At 41.0% G+C, this 17910-nt stretch overlaps 1 protein-coding gene across 1 annotated transcript in view; it reads left to right on the top strand.

The window, feature by feature from the left end:
• PRDM2 (PR/SET domain 2) overlaps positions 1–17910 on the top strand; it is a 48794-nt gene that overhangs the window by 3523 nt on the left and 27361 nt on the right. Inside the window, exons 2-6 of the mRNA XM_015882332.2 lie at positions 916–989; positions 7239–7356; positions 8189–8292; positions 10511–10663; positions 14329–14455. Of these exons, the coding sequence (XP_015737818.1) occupies positions 981–989; positions 7239–7356; positions 8189–8292; positions 10511–10663; positions 14329–14455 (511 nt within the window). The 5' untranslated portion in view covers positions 916–980. The remainder of the gene's footprint in view (positions 1–915; positions 990–7238; positions 7357–8188; positions 8293–10510; positions 10664–14328; positions 14456–17910) is intronic.

Below are 17910 nucleotides of genomic sequence, written 5' to 3'. Positions count from 1 at the left end.
GTTCCAGTGCGTCACCACCCTCTGCATGAAAAACTTCCTAGCCCAACATAGAAAAAGCAAGCATTTCTTCCCCAGTATCAGGCTTTATTCACACTAGGAAATACCATCCAGAATACTCCATTTACAAATTGCCATGAAGCAGGCATCGCTCAAGTGAGCACGGAATGAAGGAGCTCTGCATTTTCCTCTGTTAGTGCGCCATATCAGTGCGGAAATGTACCCGACTCCAGCTTTGCTTTGCCTTAAATCAGCACGTCCATGTATGCAGGCAGCCTGCTGACTGCCTTTCAGAAACCATTTGTCCCAAGCAGAAGCAGAAATCACTTTTGTCAGGAGGGAAAACGAGTTAAGCTGTCAAGGCTGTGGGGTGAAAATGGCATGTGGGAGATGTGTTGGAAACAACTGTTGGGAGAGCATGGAGACAAAGGGACGTTATTGCCACGGCTGGATTTGACATCCCAGGAGTGGCTGGAAATAGTAACGGGTTTTAAATTTAATGCTTGGTATGAAATCTAACAGGAAAATTGTTTAATGATGGTTATGTGGGGAAAAAAAAATAGTTGGGGGAAGAAATAACAGCACTTAAATGAAATGATTGGTGGGTAAGTACTGGTTAGCCTCCAAAAAGTGACAACACCATATGACACTGGGATGTATCCTTCCCGTTTGTGTTTCCAATGTCACTTGCTGTGTTATTTTCTCCACGTATTAAAAAAATAAAAGGCTAAATATACAGAACTTTTAGATATGACATTATTCTGAGCTATAACTGACTGATAACTTGGAACAGATCTTGTGTAGAGCAGTGTGCTGCATTGTGAACAGCCCTTTAGGAAGAGCAGCTACAGCTCTGTGTGCTTTCAGGTCAGTGTGAATTGGTAGGTAGGACTTACTGTTGTCTGTTTTCCTTTGTAGGGCTCATGTAATCAGGGGAGTTCCTCTGTCCCGTGTGTCTGCTCAGAACACAACCGGAGTTCAAAATGAATCAGGTGAGTTTCCGTGGAAGACTTTAGCAAAATAAATAGAACAGCTCAATGTTAATACGAAAAGTCAGAAGAAATGATTCCATTTCTTACCTTTTAAACCACTGCACCATTTGAAACATTCAGTGAACAGCATCTGCCATAGAAATTGGTTGATTGGGAAGATTCATACTTCTCTAGAACCAAAGTATTTACTTTGGATCAAGTGAAAAGGTTGGGAAGGGGCATTTATTTTGGTCTGTCCAAGCAGAAAAAAATACAAATAGTGTGTTTGCTATAGGAGAAGTAAATATTGCCTTAAGTTATTCTTATAAGTGCTTCTCTGTTTGGATTGTCTTACCAAGTCCCCTTGGCATGGGAGTGTGACCATGGGGTAACACCCTGAAAGAATGCTATTCAATTTGCTAAAAAGATGCCTATGAACAGAAGCTTCTTGTTTTGTTGGCCAGGAACAACCATGGTACACAGCAATGCAAAATGCTTTGTATACTTTTTCTCATTGCTGTTCCTAATGAACTACTCTTGTGCTTTTAAACCCTTAATTGGTTGTTATTGGCACAGAGTACAATTAGCACTCTGCTGAAGTATACTCCACCACTGAAGCTATAGGGGTGTAAATGCAATTACTTAAATGTGGAATTATATGGGTAGGATGTTTCCAATTGCTCTGATATTTAAGTGGGAGAAAAAATTATTAATAAATTAAAATAATTAAAAATATTAATAAAACAAAAAGCAAAATAGGATCTCTGTCAGTCTTCTAATATGAACTGTAGAGGGTATATTCTTGCACATTATATATGTGTATATATGTATATATCCATTATATGTAATGCAATGAACATTTCTGTTTGCACCCTGTGAAGGATGAGTGGTCTTGTTTGGGGCAACAAAGATAACTATTGCTTCACCATTTCCTTCTTTTGAGACTTGACGTTTTTTCCCCTGTAAGGTTAATTTGGAAGGTGCTGTGGCATAATGCCCACAGCTTATTGTTCTGTTCGAGCAATAGTCCTTCTGCTTCATTACTTGCTCCAGAAGATTTTGGTGGTAATCTGTGCTATCTGTGGCTGTTTCCTTCCCATTTGTGTTTCCTCACTCCACGTTGGTGAATGCTTCTCCCTTTTAAGAACTGAATAAAATTTCTGCACTGTATAAAACAAAGCCTTTGTCCTTCATCCTGGGATTGGTAGCACCATTTACGCAGTGCTGTGATGTTTGTCACCTTACAATTCAATACAGAGATGACCCTTCCTCTGGGGAGAGTTACAACAGCATCAAGTCCTTCTTGGCATCTCTGCTTTTTGCCTTTAGTATCCAAAGTGTACGGAGCTCATAAGGCTTTTTATTGTTCAATTACCATTCATACTGAGTGTGTCCCTAGCATCAAACCTGTGGTGTTTCTTCTTGCAGTGCCCTTATTTCATTCACTGTTGACAAGTTGTAGTGCCAGGTCTGTATAAGACATGTCTTTAATGCCAAACATGTTTCAAGTGCCAAAAAAAACCAAACAAGCAAGTGTGGGTTTTTGATCAGTAGCATTTATTGCATCCCAGCCTGCGTTAAGGTAAAGCAGGGAGAAAGTTACATGGAACACTGAATAGGAAGTTATTGCAACATTAATGTAGACATAAGATAAATTACACCTGCACTTGCACTCAAGTGCCTTCTGAGTGTCTAAATTGATTAATTCAATTACTTCTAATACATCTTCAGTCTTCAAGCACGTGAAGTAAAACTGGGATGAGTTCAGTAGGGTTTTTTGATAGGAGACTCCTGCTTCTCCCTGCCCTGTGTTAGCTCTTGGTTTCTGTTTCCCTTTCACAACTCCCTTCTGTCTTCTGTGCTTTGCTTTTGTCTCTTTAATGGCAAGGGACACTGAAGGACAAGGGGGAATGGTTTTACACTGAGACAGGGGAGGTTTAGGTTGGATCTTAGGAGGAAGTTTTTCACCCAGAGGGTGGTGATGCACTACAACAGGTTGCCCAAGGAGGCTGTGGAAGCCCCATCCCTGCAGGCATTCAAGGCCAGGCTGGATGTGGCTCTGGGCAGCCTGGGCTGCTGGTTGGTGACCCTGCACACAGCAGGGGGTTGGAACTGGATGAGCACTGTGGGCCTTTGCAACCTTTGAATTGCTGGCATGAGTCAAAAACACCATAGGATGTCTTCAGTTTAATGCGGTGTTGGCACTAGGATGTGCGCTTGTATGTATCCTTACCAAGAGGTGAACTTCTCTTTATAGGAAAGAAAGGCAATTTGAATATGGTTGTTAAACGTTGGTGGAAAAGCGATTGAAATTATATTATTTCTTCCTATGGCAGGTAGGCGTTCCCTTGGGTTTTGATCTTAAAGGTGTTTGAAGAAGCTAAATTTAAATTGCAAATAAGATTAGAATGTGCTGATTTGACTGAATTAAATTGTTTATTTTACTGTAGGATTCTGCGATTCTATATGTAATGTGTTAGAAAGTGCTGTGAAAGAGAAATGAGGGTGGTGTTCCCTTAATGAAGTGGTGGGGCTGGATAGTGGGAGGATATTTAGGCCTCTTTGTTTGGGATGCAGTGAAGAGCAAGTTTCTTTTCTGTCTGCTCAGATGTGGACTCTCATATCAGCTCAAGGCTAACAGATGTCTGACTTGACCTTCCTTTATCCCTGTTTTTTCTTTCTGGCCATTGGAAGAGCAAAATAAAAGGAAATAAAACATAGTTCTGCTGCAAATAGACTTTCAGCTATTATAACTAAAGAGCAAGGATTTTTTTAACCTTGTCCCTCACTCCAGTGGATGGGAAGGGATTTCTGGCATTCTGTTCCTTCCACAGTTTCCAATTTCGGGGTCTTTCTCCCCTACAAATAGCTTTCTGGGATGTGTCTGTGCAGCTGTTAGGGCTTACCAAGGCAGCAATAGAATAACATTGCTAGGACTTCGGTTTTCTCATTTTTCTCGCTGTTGCAGAAAGCTGACAGAAGACCTTCTTGTAACTTAACTCAGCAAGTCATAAATATAGAGGAGAATACTTGCCATACTGAGCACTGCTGGAGCGGGGATATGAGGAGGAAGAAGCTGGGGAAGCTTTATCCATTTTGCTTTAAAGAGTAAAAACTCGATTGTGGTGGGCTATAGAGAGATACATCTAAAAACATGTTTCCATAACGTTTTGTAAGCGCTCAGTGGAAAATGCTGGGTGTTACAGATGAACACCCAACTCAATACGTGAGCGCTGCTATTATATCTCTGCTTTAAGGCTGTAAGTGAAAGCAAGAGTCATGTCTGGAAAGTCCGAGTTTACTTGGACAGCTGTGGCACTGCCTGTTTTTTTGTTGTTATTTAACACCACCTGAAGTTTCTTCAGAACTTAAATATAACATCCTTCATGTTAGAGGAGCTATTGCCATCATCACCAGTATTTGTGGCTGCCCAGAGTGGTCACAGTTCAATGTCAGGGGGCTGGTACTTTTTTAGGGCTGTAGCATAAAGTTCAACATAGGCCTCTTTTGTGCCAAGCATCATTCTTTCATAGGCTCCTTATGAGAGGCTGTATGTGCCTGTGGCTTTTGTAATGCTGTTTGTTCAGTCAGGAGTAGGTATCTTGTTAACTAAAGAGCTGGTTGTCTTGTGACAGCTGTGAGTAACGCTTGTTATTATGTGTTATGTGAATAATAGCATGAATATAATTACAAGCAGCCTATTGACTCTTGTGGATCCCTTAAAGTGGACATGACGCTAATCACTTAACATCTATAAATCACTTATTAGCTTTATACAGCCTCTCCAGCTAAAAGGGTACCTTAAAACATTTTGTATTAATTACAGCCTGTTGGCTAAGGGTTCTGAACGGTTGGTTTAATTAAGAACAGAACACAGAAATAACTTTTATGACACTATTTACAACCTATCATTCTCTTCAAAGCAGAGCAGTAAGTTTGAGATGCAGATACTTTAAGGTTGATGTCTGGAGTGAAATGGCATGCAAAGTAGAACAGCAGGAGGAGAACAGTAACCCAACAGTAGCTCTGGGAAGTGCATTGCAAGGCAAGCTTCAGTGTTAGCCATGCTACCAGTATGGGTATGTATGTGTTACTGGACTCAGGGTGTGCAGGGAAGCTCATCTCTGTCCCCTGGCATCCAGGGTTGAGCAGCACAGTGTGTTTGTGCTTGTGGCGGAGAAGATGGTATATCCCAAATTCCCATTCTGGTATATACACTGGAGTAGTTTGTTTACTGCTGTATCCTAGGCTCAACAGGTAAAAAAAATCACTTTTCCTTTATATACTATATACATTTTTCAGATCTTTGAGTATCGTGTACTCCATGAATTCCTATTTGGTCTTTCTCCCATGAGAGATGTGCTCGAGGAAGGCAACACGAGAAGCTATTTTAGATTGTGTTTTGAGACTGTTTAGAACAAGAATACCCGAAAGGCATCACTTGAACAGAGGAAACAAAGAATCACTGATATTTATGCAGTTTCTCTCAGTGTGGTGGGTAGCAGATATTCCTGCTTTGCCCTGTATTTCCAAAGCCATCCCGTGTGTGTTTTTAGGCAAGTTATTCCTGTTTGTGAAGCTTTGCATCATTTTCTCCTTTATGCATCAAAGCATAAGGTTGTTCTGTTTGGGGCTTTAATGTGCAAGTTTAGGTAATGATTGACAAAGGTAAAATGGACGGCTGCATGAGCAGCTCTGCTCCCTCTCACCACGAGTGCTCTGGATTTGGAGCTGCTCTTTCTTTTGTAATTTCAGCATGTCCTCATGCAAAACTGGGGCACTGGTTCTCTCGCTGGGAGTACAGAAGCACAAACCTGGGCTGCTTGCAGGGAGACTGCAGTGTACCTTGCAGTGTATCTCGATTTTCACTTAAAAGAATGGGAAGATTAAAAAAAAAACACCACAAAAAACATAGAAAACAATAATAAAAAAAGCTTTGAGCTGTACGTTAACTATAAATAAATGTTTTTAGAAGTCAACTACTTCTAATTTCCTACCTGTCTATTAGTGGACATGCTTTTAATAGCTAAACATGTTTTTCTTGCTGTTGGTCACAAATAACCAGAGCTTCTCAGGGGCAGAGTGTTACTTCAAGTCAAACCTTGAAATGAAAAGGATGGTTATTAAAACATAAATGTTTTTCAAGTCATCCTTTTCATTAGCACTGTCAGTTTCAATAAAGACAAGCCATGTGCTACAGATGTGAGGTGGATCCAGTCCAGCCCATGTGATTCTATTCACCTTTCCTGAAGGCTTTTTGCTGAGGCTTATAATGAAGAAATTGCTTTGCTGGCTCAAAATTGAATAAGACTTTCCAGACAGGTTACAAAGGAGCTGGTATGTTTTTGCACTTTGTGTTTTTTTGTTTTAATCTGAGAACAGTCTGAGAACAGAATAAATAATATTTACAAATACTTTGTGTAGTCAAAATAATTGTAGTGTAATGAAGAACTGGAAGTTTCATTGTGATAACAACTGGATGCTAAAATCAAGGCAGCGTTTCTGTCAACAACTGTGTGATGAAAAACTTCTTTGAGCACAGTCTAAGCATACAAAAGGCAGATAGATTTATCTGATGTGTTTGGTCTGAAATGTGGAGGAATGATAATTGGAAATGGCTCAAGTGGATGTTGTCTCAACGTAATGTAGCATGTAACAGTTCTATTACTTATATAATTACTTGTTCAATGTAGTTTCTCATGGCATGACTAATCAGAAAAGATAGAGCAATTGAAAGTCGATCTGTATTTCTGTCTGTGGATGAGTTTTAGATCACCATATTAACAAGCATTTTCAATGATTGAGCATGAGTGCACATGAAAGCCATCTCCTGAAAGATCAACGTATGTAAATAGAATATTATGGATAGATGTTTTCCATCGTGTGAAACCACAGTGATTCCTCTTCTTTCATCTTTAGGAATAGTGAAATTGTGCTGCCAGGTAAGCTGTGTTCAGATAAGATAAATAAAATACCTTGAGCTCTGTATTTCCCAAGTAACTAATGGGGGAATTTTGACTATGGTTGTAAGGGAAACCAAGGAAAATAAATGAGATGGCAAATGGCTCCTAAGAAATAAGGAAACCCTTCCAGTTAGATTTACTCACTGTTTGCAGTCACATCCATCAACTTCAGCAGTCGGCTACTTTTCTTACAAGTAAAAGTAGGAGATAAAACTCTCAGTAACAGCTCACATAGGTTGATCAGTTGTTATGTTATTCTTCTTTTTCTTTGCTAATGGTTGTGGCTCTTCTGGTTTCTGACTTGCAGAACACAACTGAGCCTCCTGCTGTAGTGGAGACCTTGGCTGATGTACCTGAGCACGTGCTTCGGGGGCTACCTGAGGATGTCAGGCTCTTCCCATCTGCTGTTGACAAGACAAGGCTTGGTGAGTACAACGACTGTAAAAAGAGACTGAAGGCTTTTGAAATGGCTCATGTAAATTGCTTGCTGCAAATGTTGTGAATGTTTGGTGCCTTTGTGTGCTGGGCAATGAATGAAGAAGAAATGAATGTATGATGCATTTATCTGAAACTATTTATACTGGGAGGAGTGGTCTCCTACTGTTGCAGTTCCTCTAGCAGAGCAAGGTTATGTTCCTGAACAATCAAACCCTGGGTCAAAGATGGACCAGGATGCAAAGAGGTTGGGTTATGGAGGTGTTGGTATGTTCCTTTACTAGCTGCCTTAATTTACAGCACTTTCATTTCTGTCAGTTTAGTGTTTTTACTACGTTATTCTTCAGAATGCTGTGTCTCACTATCCCATCAATACAAAATGTCTCTTACGTGACTCAGTGCAGACTTGAGAGCTGCTATATGGAACAAAGTATTGTTTGTGTGATCATGCAAAATGCTTATTTTTTAAGCAGAGTTTAACCCGGGAGGACTTTGGAAATCAGAGTTGCAGATTGGATATTTGATGTTAAAACTTGGCAGATTAAGGAATATCCTGGATGTGTTTACTGTTAGTAACAGGTTATAAACTCCTTGGAGCAAGGTTAATATTTTCTAGTGTGAACCTGATCTGGCATGGTCTGAATGAGAGTGTTATGTTGGAATTGAGTGAGGCAGAAGGAAGGAAAGTGTTAGAAAACTTCTATTCCTTATGGCATTTTGAATTTATCACATGCAGTGATTGTAAGATGTATGGGATGTGAATAGAAGATCTTTCTTGAGCTCAGTTATGTTTGTTATAATTACTGGTATGTATCTTTTCAGGTGTTTGGGCAACAAAGTCAATTTTAAAAGGGAAGAAATTTGGGCCTTTTGTTGGCGACAAGAAAAAAAGATCTCAAGTTAAGAGCAATGTATACATGTGGGAGGTAAGAAAAACTGGCTAAGGAAAAAGGTGTGTGTCATTAGGTCAGTATTTTGTATTTACCTTTCTAGAGATTTTAGATGTAAAACAGTTGCTACTTACATATCTGTGGTTACCATTGCAAATCTATTTACAGATCCTTGGTTTGAGAAATGATTCTGAATTACAAAGCTTTAAACTACTGAAAGTGTTTGAGGTTGCTGTATTTATTTTCTCCCTCCTTTCTTTAAGAGTCTACTACAAATAAAGCTTCACTTTGTTGGCTTGAACACTCAATAATATCCATTCTTCAGTTGTGTATTTTTAACCACTTATGAAATGAGGGAACCTGGAAGGATATGGAATGTCTTAAGGAAATCTCAGCATTCCTCCTCATCCAGCTCTTTGAAAAACAGCTTTGTTATGGGGATTGGTTTTGCTTTTGGAGCTTCCATAAAAGTTCTCAGCTGTTTCAGTACTTCTTGTGCTGCTTGTATTTGGGTTTGCCTTAAAGCAAATACTGTCTGGACAGCTGAATAGTTTTTTTTCAAGCTCCTCTGACAGTCATAAGACCTCAGATATTATGTAGATTTCATCTTAATCTGGAGTTAAATTCTATCTGCGGTGTCTTTTAAATAAAGCAGTTCCTAAAAACTCCCAAAGACAATGTCACACTTTCTGAAACAAAACTTTCTATACACAGCAAATGGCTTTAGCAGAATGCGTGGTCAAGGAGGAGGGATGGAGGAACTCTGGCATGGCAATTTCTGTTCAGAACATGCTAATGTACAGATCTTTAGGTTAGAGGGATTGGTAGGAGTTGTCCTTCTAGCCTCTGGCCTGCAAAAAGAGAGCTACATAAAACACTGGATAATCATGCAAAGCTTAGTGATAAGCTACATCAGAGGAACTGAGCTAGAATAATTTCCCATAAATGCAAATTCATGTTCTGGAAAGTAATAAAGTGAAGTAGAATGTTTGTTTTATCAAACTAATATTTAATCTGACCAATTCTACTGTATAAGGTATCTCAACTTTAGATCTGCTACACGAGCACTTAGTGAGATCAGATCAGTATGGTAAATTATTGACTTTGTGAGTGTTTTTCTTTATTTTCAGTATTCTCACTGGTTGTATCTTAATGTCTTTGGAAAAACTGTGTTGAGAAATGATAGCAGCAAACAAACTGACAAAGTTTTGTAGTTGGCAATGCAGGTAACAACAGGATCTCCTTGATTTCAAAGCAGTTGTGTGTTGCTTTAATACTGATTTGGGAACTACCAAAAAAAAAAAAAAGGCAGCTAAAATGAGACTGCAACAGTTGGCCCCATATGTTGATATCTGAAACCACTCCAGCATCGTAACTGTTAGAAAATATGATTGTGAAAGGATGGCATGTGAGAGTAGCGCAGTGTCAGGACCTTCAACCAAGAGAAAATCTTTTCCACAGGAATCCAATTGATTTTAGTGAAGTTAATCTGAACAAAATCTCATTTCTGAAGATCTGAGAGCTGTCCAATACTTCTAACCGTACACAGTGTCTCAGTATGCCTGCGTTCTGAGACAAAATGTTTCTAACTAATGGAAAAATGATGGCTCTCGTTGCTGAACAGTGGAGTGTTCTTCAGTTTGGGAAAAAATAAGTGTATAACATCCATTGACAGCTTTCCTTGTAGGAGTCTAACTTGGATTTCCCACATTTCTTCTTATAATCCATAATGTCTTGAAAAGGAAGCAGAGCGTTGACTGAAACAAGATTGAATATACAGTGTGTTTTCCCTTAACCTTTCCAGATAAAGCAAAATGCTTCTAACTCCTTTGCCATTACTTTTCCTGGTTCCTCAGATAGCATAAATAAAACTCAACTGTATTTATATACTGACACCAATCCTTTCAATAGATATAAACTCTAGAGAATCACATCAGGCACGGCACACTGAAAACAAAGCGTGGAATGTGTTAACTAGTTTGGCTTTTGAGCCCAAAGCCTTCAGACAGAGGAGGGTTTGTTGACTGAAAGTTATTCAGTGCTTTTTGCTTATACCAGTTTGTCTGAAAAGAATGCAAACAGCAGCAACACTGTCCTGTAAGACATGCTCTGCTCGTGTTTTTTGCCTTATCTCTGTCCTTTGTTGATGGTTGCTGCTTTGTGTTGCTTTCTAAGATATTTTCTTTTGGTGCACGTACATTTCAACATAAACAGATTTCAGTTTGCTTGGGATTAATGCCATTTTCTCTTGTAGGTGTATTACCCAAACCTGGGGTGGATGTGTGTTGATGCAACTGATCCAAAGAAAGGGAACTGGCTGCGCTATATAAACTGGGCACGGTCAGGAAAGGAGCAAAACCTGTTTCCTCTGGAGATCAACAGGACCATATACTACAAAAGTTTAAAGGTATCAATGTCTGGGAAGAATCAATTACTGCATTGCTTAATATGTGATATTTCATTTCTCTCTACTCAAAGCTTAATTAGAGTTGATTAAGATGGGGTGAAAAACCTAGCAGACTTCCATAAAATGTATTTATATTCCTGTAGATACTGAGATGCTTTGTATTGAGCAGAAATCAGTTATATTTCTGGTCTTTGCATCTTATAACAACCTTATCACAATCTTCTAACAAAGACTGGTTTTTAACACCCATTCATACATGGCTTCATGAGACAGATTTTCTTAATTCTATACCTCTCCAGTTTCATTGCAGGAGAGGGGGTGGGGAAGGGTCCATTGCATTACTGGTACATTGCATCTCCTGAATGATGACAATATTTGTTTAGCTGTAGAATATGATAACGTTAGAATATTATAGCTCTAAATTTGAATATCTTATCCACTGAGGGTATGCTCTCAGGGTATATCTGTAACCAGCTTGCTGTGCTCTGGACATTTTACCTTGGATTGCCTGATCTTTACCCATAGTCACAGGAACTCATTTATCTAAGTGAGCTTTTGGAGTTACTCTGACACTTTAAATTTCTCTCTTGTTGAATCTTTTCAGCAAAGCTGTGATAAAGTCAGATCTTCACATTTCAGATCTGTTTTCTCAAAGTACTGCACTTGGGAAAATAATTGCACTGCTAAACGAAGGCTGAGCAATGCTGACAGAATAATGAATATCTGGTATCCAATATCTGAAATACACTTAATTGCTTAGAGTGTCTTCTTCAGCTTGAAAGCTGATGAATTTTATCCCAGTAAATCTTGCCAAGATTGTGCTGCCAAGCAGCTTTTTCTGAAGGCTGCTGGAGCATCCAATAAAGCTCCTTTTTTTTTGGGTTCAAAATCCATCAGGGATTTTTTTGCAGTGTGATGAGACTCCTAGCTTCTCTGGGATGCAGTCTTGAGTTCAATGCTATTTATCTGCTCCTGCAGCAGCCACTTAAAGCTTTGTGCCCTACCTTTCCATGCATGCTGTGGGGTTGGTTTAGCTTCAGGTTGAAATCCTGGCCTAGCATCTGCAAACTGATATATGCTGGTTGGAGGGAGCCTTACAGTGTTACCTCCAGGCTGCCTCTGTTACCAGCACAGAAGCATTTGTGCTTTTGGTTTGGGTGCTGCTACAGAACCATTGGGCTGTTTCTACCCTGTGTATGTAGCTCCAGGAACACAGTTTAGACATAGCTGAGCTAGCTCCGCAAGGCTGAGATCACTCACATTAGTACTCCCAGCTTCATACTGCTCAGAAGAGACCAAGCTGTTCCTAGGAGCGTTGCAGCCATGGTCCATGGGTTGGCAGCTCACCCCTGCTGTCCCTTGGTAGCCTCTGACACACAGGTAACTTTGCTGGTAAGTGTGAGGTCATGGTTGGGCTTGATGTCCTTATGAGTCTTTTCCAACCTAACTTATTCTAAGTTATATGTAAGGAAAATTCTGACCTTGTGAATTTATTGTGGTTTTTGAAGTGGAATTTTGTCATGAGACTGGACAGTTTTCACCACTATTAAACTTTCAGCATTCAGTCAGTGGATCATGTTGGATCATGTCAAGATTTAGCAAGTTTTTTGGTTGCATGAATGGGTTGTTCTTGTGGTTTAATAGTAGTTAATACTAGTAATAATTGTAATGATGATTAGCCCAGTATTTGATTTAATGGCTCAGCTGTTCCAAGAGTATAAAAACCAAAGGATGGTATTGTCCAGTGCTTCCTTAAGTTCCCTCTTATTATGTGAAGTGACAAATTCAGAGTACGAAGGTTTCTTAACAGGAGCGTGAAGAAATTGAAAGCTGAGCTGTGAGAGACTGGCAGCGTAAGTAGGGGGTTATCCCTATATCCCTATATAATGTAGAAGTGATTTTAAATGTGTGGTCTCATGGGCAGGTTGCAGCATGAAGGCATTTAGTGTCTGTTGTATCAGCTCTCACTATCCTATAACTTATTCATTTTGCCTGCAGTTTCGAACTCGAAAAGAACCCTTTTACAAGGGTTGTTTCTATTTCTCCCATTTATTTAAAGATTTGGTTTCTGTCTCGTTTTCTGTCAGAGATAAATTTGTTCTTACAACATCCATATCAATGTTAGATTCACATCACACTTTAATGACCACATTAATGTATTTAATAACAGCTCACACGTTCAGGTCTTGATGAAGTGTTCCTAAATGGCCCCTTCCTGCTCATTTTTGTGATTCACAAATTCAGGAGAATTCCATTTAACACAGTTTTTCTTTACCCCCAACACAAAATTAGTGCTTGTATATCACTGTGTTCTGCTTTACCTGGCAGCATTTGAAATGCTGTAATTTGTTTCCCCCAGGTGCTTTTTTAGGGGGGTTCTAATTTGTAAGTTTAATCAGTAAGCTTTAATTTCCCTGTTCTCTTCTATATATATGAAAAGTAAAGTAAAATTTCATGTTGGAGACTCCTAATGAGGTCTCAGATAACATTTTGAACTAAGCACAAGCAAATCATTTTTGTCTTCTATCTTCTCTTCCTCTTTACTGAAGGACTGAGGATATATGAGGGTTGTTTTGCATATGTTTTCCCCAACATACATATATGAGAGTTGCCCTATTTCACTGAAAGAGCTTAAACTCATTACAGGGTTTCTGAAGTTCTTCCTGCCTCTGCTAATAAAACGAGCTGGATGAATGGTGTTATTCTGCACACAGTAAATTGCATTGAAAGCTCAGTTTCAGAAGGTCTCCTAAATAAGTAAAGCTGTGATCATGTCCTCGATTAAGGTGAAATTAATTTGTTTATGGAAAGATGTAAACCCGTCTGACGAAACAATAACTCAGGGAACACAATGTAAAATTAGTAACAGAGAGAGTGAAAAGAGACTCAAACACCAATACCACAAAGTGTCTGTGGTTACAGCTGGGGAGGTAAGGCCACATCCGAATACAAGAGAGCAGCACAGCAGTCAAATACAAAGTCTGCAGTGAAAAGTGTATGCTCATAAGTTCAGATAGAAGGCTGAGATAAGCATTTACCTATCACTGCTGTCCCAACAAGTCATTTGCATCAGATTATTCTTCTTTATGCTGGCTGTGAGATGGGACCATGCAAATACCAACAGCAGCATGGCCAGAAGAAGGGAGGTGCTGCACTGCAGGCTGCCCATAGAGGTGGTACAGACACCCAAGGGCAGGGAATTGGGCTCTGAGCACTGATGGGGCTGTGGGTGTCCCTGCTCAGTGCAGGGCTTGGACCTGATGGCCTTGAGGTCCCCTCCAACATTCTGTGGTCCTATAAAATACACTTCTCACTGTCCTATCATCCCTGCAGAGCTGTTAGGAAGCCAAACAGCAGGCTTTGCTTATCACAGAATGACCCGGGTTGGAAGGGACCTCAAAGATCATGTAGTTCCAACCCCCAATGCTTATATTATAACCTAAAAGCTTAACTTAATAAGTTAAGATATAATTTCAACACTCACATCTCTCCTCGCAGTGTCAGAGCACATCAGGCCCGCTTAATGTAATGGGGGCGGTGTTGGAGCTGCTCTGCGCCCTCCGGCCGCCAGGTGGCGCTGTCGTCATCTATCTATACGCGCGGTGACCCTCCGCCAACAAACCTCCCGCTGATTGGTTCCGCTCCTCTCTCTTCTCCCCTTGCAGCCAATCGCGCCCGGCGAGGAGCTGTTGGTCTGGTACAATGGGGAGGACGACCCGGAGATAGCCGCTGCTATTGAGGAAGAACGAGCCAGCGCCCGGAGCCGGCGGCACTCCCCGAAGGCCAAGAAAGGTACGGCCCGACCGACACAACGCGGGGCTACAGATACAGCTGGGGTGCTTCCACACCTAATGCTGGGTGGGCTACGGCCGCTATGACCTTCCTCACCCAGCGGGGAGCTCACGGTCCGGCCGGGTGCCGGTAGGCCCCAGTGCGGCCCTGAGCGGGGTGCGGATATCAGCCGTGTTGTTGTGGTGCCTGGTTTGATTATGGAACTGCGAGCGGCTCCTGCTGAGTGTGTTTCTAACCACGGATCAGCCCGTGGTGGTTCATTGAAGCCGGTGTCGTTGTGATGGTGTTGGTGCTGATCCAGCCTGGCTGTGAGACCGCGGGATTCACAGCTAAATGTATTTCATGTTTAGGGATGCGGTTATATCGCGAGGTGTGCTTTTTTGTCCCTTGGAGATGTTCAAGGCCAGGTTGGACGGGGCCCTGGGCAACGTGATCTAGTAAAGGTGGATGTTTGGTGGCCCTGCCAGGCAGGGGGGTTGGAACTACATGATCCCTTCCAGCCCGGCTCATTCTGTGATTTAAGGGGCTGTAAAGCAATGCTCGCACCGCTTTTCTCAGCCTTCTAAAGTGCTGACTTGGATCTGCCATGGGATACGTTTAGTAAACATGCAGCACATGTATAAGGCCACATCGGTGAATTATTATGCTACATTATTACGCTTTCTTTTGTAACATTGTGTGATTTTAACAGATGGGATTTGCCCGCCTGTGATTTACCCACCCCTTTACCTGAAAGGCCAGAAAAACAACTCGAAAAAGAATTTGATTAAATCATAAATTAGAAAAGCCAGACGAGAGTCATTTCTAAGGTAATTTTTCACAGCGTAGAAGATTGATTTGCATTTGTGTAACTGCAGATTAGACAGGGGAAAAAAAAACAGCGTGAACGACTGTCCCAGTTTTGGGTGGGTCCGTCCTGTGCTGTTTTGTAGCTCTGAGGCTTTAACTGTTAAGGGTCTTTAAAAGTTAAGCCATCCACATTTGGAACAATAAATCTCAGCCCCTGTTTTATAAACATATTAAACTCTTCCCAAATACATGAGTAAAAAATAATATCTTGAACATAGTTGAGAATAGAATAAGAACTATAAGGCCCCAGTAATTTATCTGTGGGATTTATACTCCTCTATTGCTAAGCAGGCAGACCAGCTCCTTACTTTGGTTGTTTTGAGTTATTAAAGCTTCGTTATCAATGCTCTGTCAGTAAACTTACATTGCTTTGTGCTTCTCTAACATGCACGTATTTCGTAATCCTATAGTTCTATTATTAGGAGGCCCCATTGGTTTATTTTTACCCCTTCTCCATATACTCTCACTTATTATAGTGTTTGTAGCAGATCTGTTATTTGCGATTCACACCTGATTGCTTCTGAGTAGCGGAATGTTTGCTGCTGCATTGACAGCAGGTTCCAAAATGGTTCCCATTGCTGACGCTCCTCTTGCAGGTTCAGAGGCTGAGATGTTATGGGAGCATGAAGGAAATGCTGATAAGCAGCGAATTCAGCAGCATTAAGGAGGTTTTTTTTCCCTATTTGGTTATTTTAAATCATTTTTGTTGTTTTTTTTTTAGTTAATACTGACTATACAATAAAAACGGGAGCAACTTCTTGCAGGTGAAACAGTACAAAGTAATGATGTAAGTGAGCTTCCAGTGTAAGAAGCTTCTTAGAATGAAGCTCTTTGGGAGGGTTTTGGGGTTGGAATCCATTGGCCACTGACACAGACGTGGTCTATTACAGTTTAGAAGCGTAAAACAAAGGAGAAAATGGAGCTGTGTAAGAACTGCCAAGTTGAGACAACTTGGAGTCACTGTGTCCTGTAGAAACACATTTTCCAGAGTAGAAGCAGACAATTTAATACCTTATAAATGCACAGACCAAGCTGTGTTGGAAAAGGGCATTTTAAGTCAGTTTTTAAGACATACAGCTCTTAATAAGTGATCTGTGTTCAGTTAAACAAGTATCCTTTTGAGGTTTAAGTTCAGCCTAGGCCTTGTCCTCGGGCACTGAGGTGCTGACATTTGGTCTTATGGCTGCAATTGGCTGCAGGAGCTCTGATTGTATCAGGAAAAAGTGACTGCAAGCAGTTAAAAAGTCCAATTAATTGATGCTTAGACTGCTGTAAAGTTTATTCTATGCTACAGTGGGATTCCTCTTGGTTGCTGAACAAAACCTCCCATGCAATCAGTGCAGAGCGTTACCTTCAGGGTTGGGCCTTCCTGAACTTGCAAGAACCAGCAGCTGACCCAGCATGCCATCAACACAGACTGCAGATGGAAATATCACATCCTGCCTGCCCTTGGTCTGACCTGTGGTGCAAGTGATTACTGACACTGGGTTCATAATCTCCTTTAGAACATATTTAGGATGGCACCTGGTGTTCACCCCATACGCTGGCATCTTGGCTGTGCATCAGTCGTGCATCTCAGAGCTCACCTGCTCTGTATGACTCTGTGTGACTTCCAGCTCGTTGTCAGGTGTAATTCTGTTCCTTGCTCTGCTTGCAGATCACTTTGCATCCTCCTGGTCTCAGCAGTTGCTCGAGTTGGTTGAAGGTTTGCATAGCTGCAGTAAATCTCTTGCATTTTCATTTTAAAATGAAATTGCTTAGGAGTTGTGGATTAAGCGATTAAAAAACAAACACAGTTTAGCTTTCACTTGACACTTAAATTCCCATTAAATGCCAAGGCCTCATTCTTTAAAACCTGGCAGTGTAGTGTAAGCAGTGCTATGAAAGATCAGTGCTTCTTTAGGCAGGTTCCCAGAGCGTTGTTTCCTGTTCTCAGACTACTGCAGCTGGCTTTTCTCTCTCATCTGTCCTTCTCTTGCAAGCACACGTTGAGTAAATGTTATCTGGGGACCCTGGCTTCATTCTGAATGTTCCTTCTGAAAGTAACTTTATGCAAACTGAGTAAAGGCGTTATAAAGAGAGGATGGTCGTGTGTGAAAACACACACTGGTTTTATCAGGCTGTGTGATCTAAGGTGCTGAGCAAAGTAAGCACACAGCACTGAACTAATCTGGACTGCTTCTGTCGTGGGCTGTGTGGAGGATGAGAAGTCTGGTCTCAATGGAAGAAAGACACTGAAGCAAGTTGGTAACTTTATGTAGCTGAAAACACGCTGCATGAGCAGGCTGGGGTGGGTGGGAGTCTGTTCTGGAACCACGGGACCTCACAGGGATTCCAGCTGTGAGCCCCTGACTTACAGTCTGCATTGCAGTGAGTCAAAGCTCTGTCAGGACCCCCATAGACACTGCTGAATACTCACTGTAGTGCAGTTTTAAAGTCTCTTTACAGTTGCTAATAAAGCTAGCAAAACTTTGCTACCGTAACTGCCTCTGCTGCTGTCGTAGTCTTGTTTTATTCCCATAGTTCTTATCTGACTTCATGGGATGTTGGGTGGACAATTCTGTCCTAGAGATAGCGTGAGATTGAGGTGGATGGATTATAAATCG

The sequence above is a fragment of the Coturnix japonica genome, chromosome 21 (assembly GCF_001577835.2).
Source record: "Coturnix japonica isolate 7356 chromosome 21, Coturnix japonica 2.1, whole genome shotgun sequence".
Taxonomy (NCBI): Eukaryota; Metazoa; Chordata; class Aves; order Galliformes; family Phasianidae; genus Coturnix; species Coturnix japonica.
Note: the sequence above shows the minus strand (reverse complement) of the source record. Positions and strands in the feature narration are given on the sequence as shown.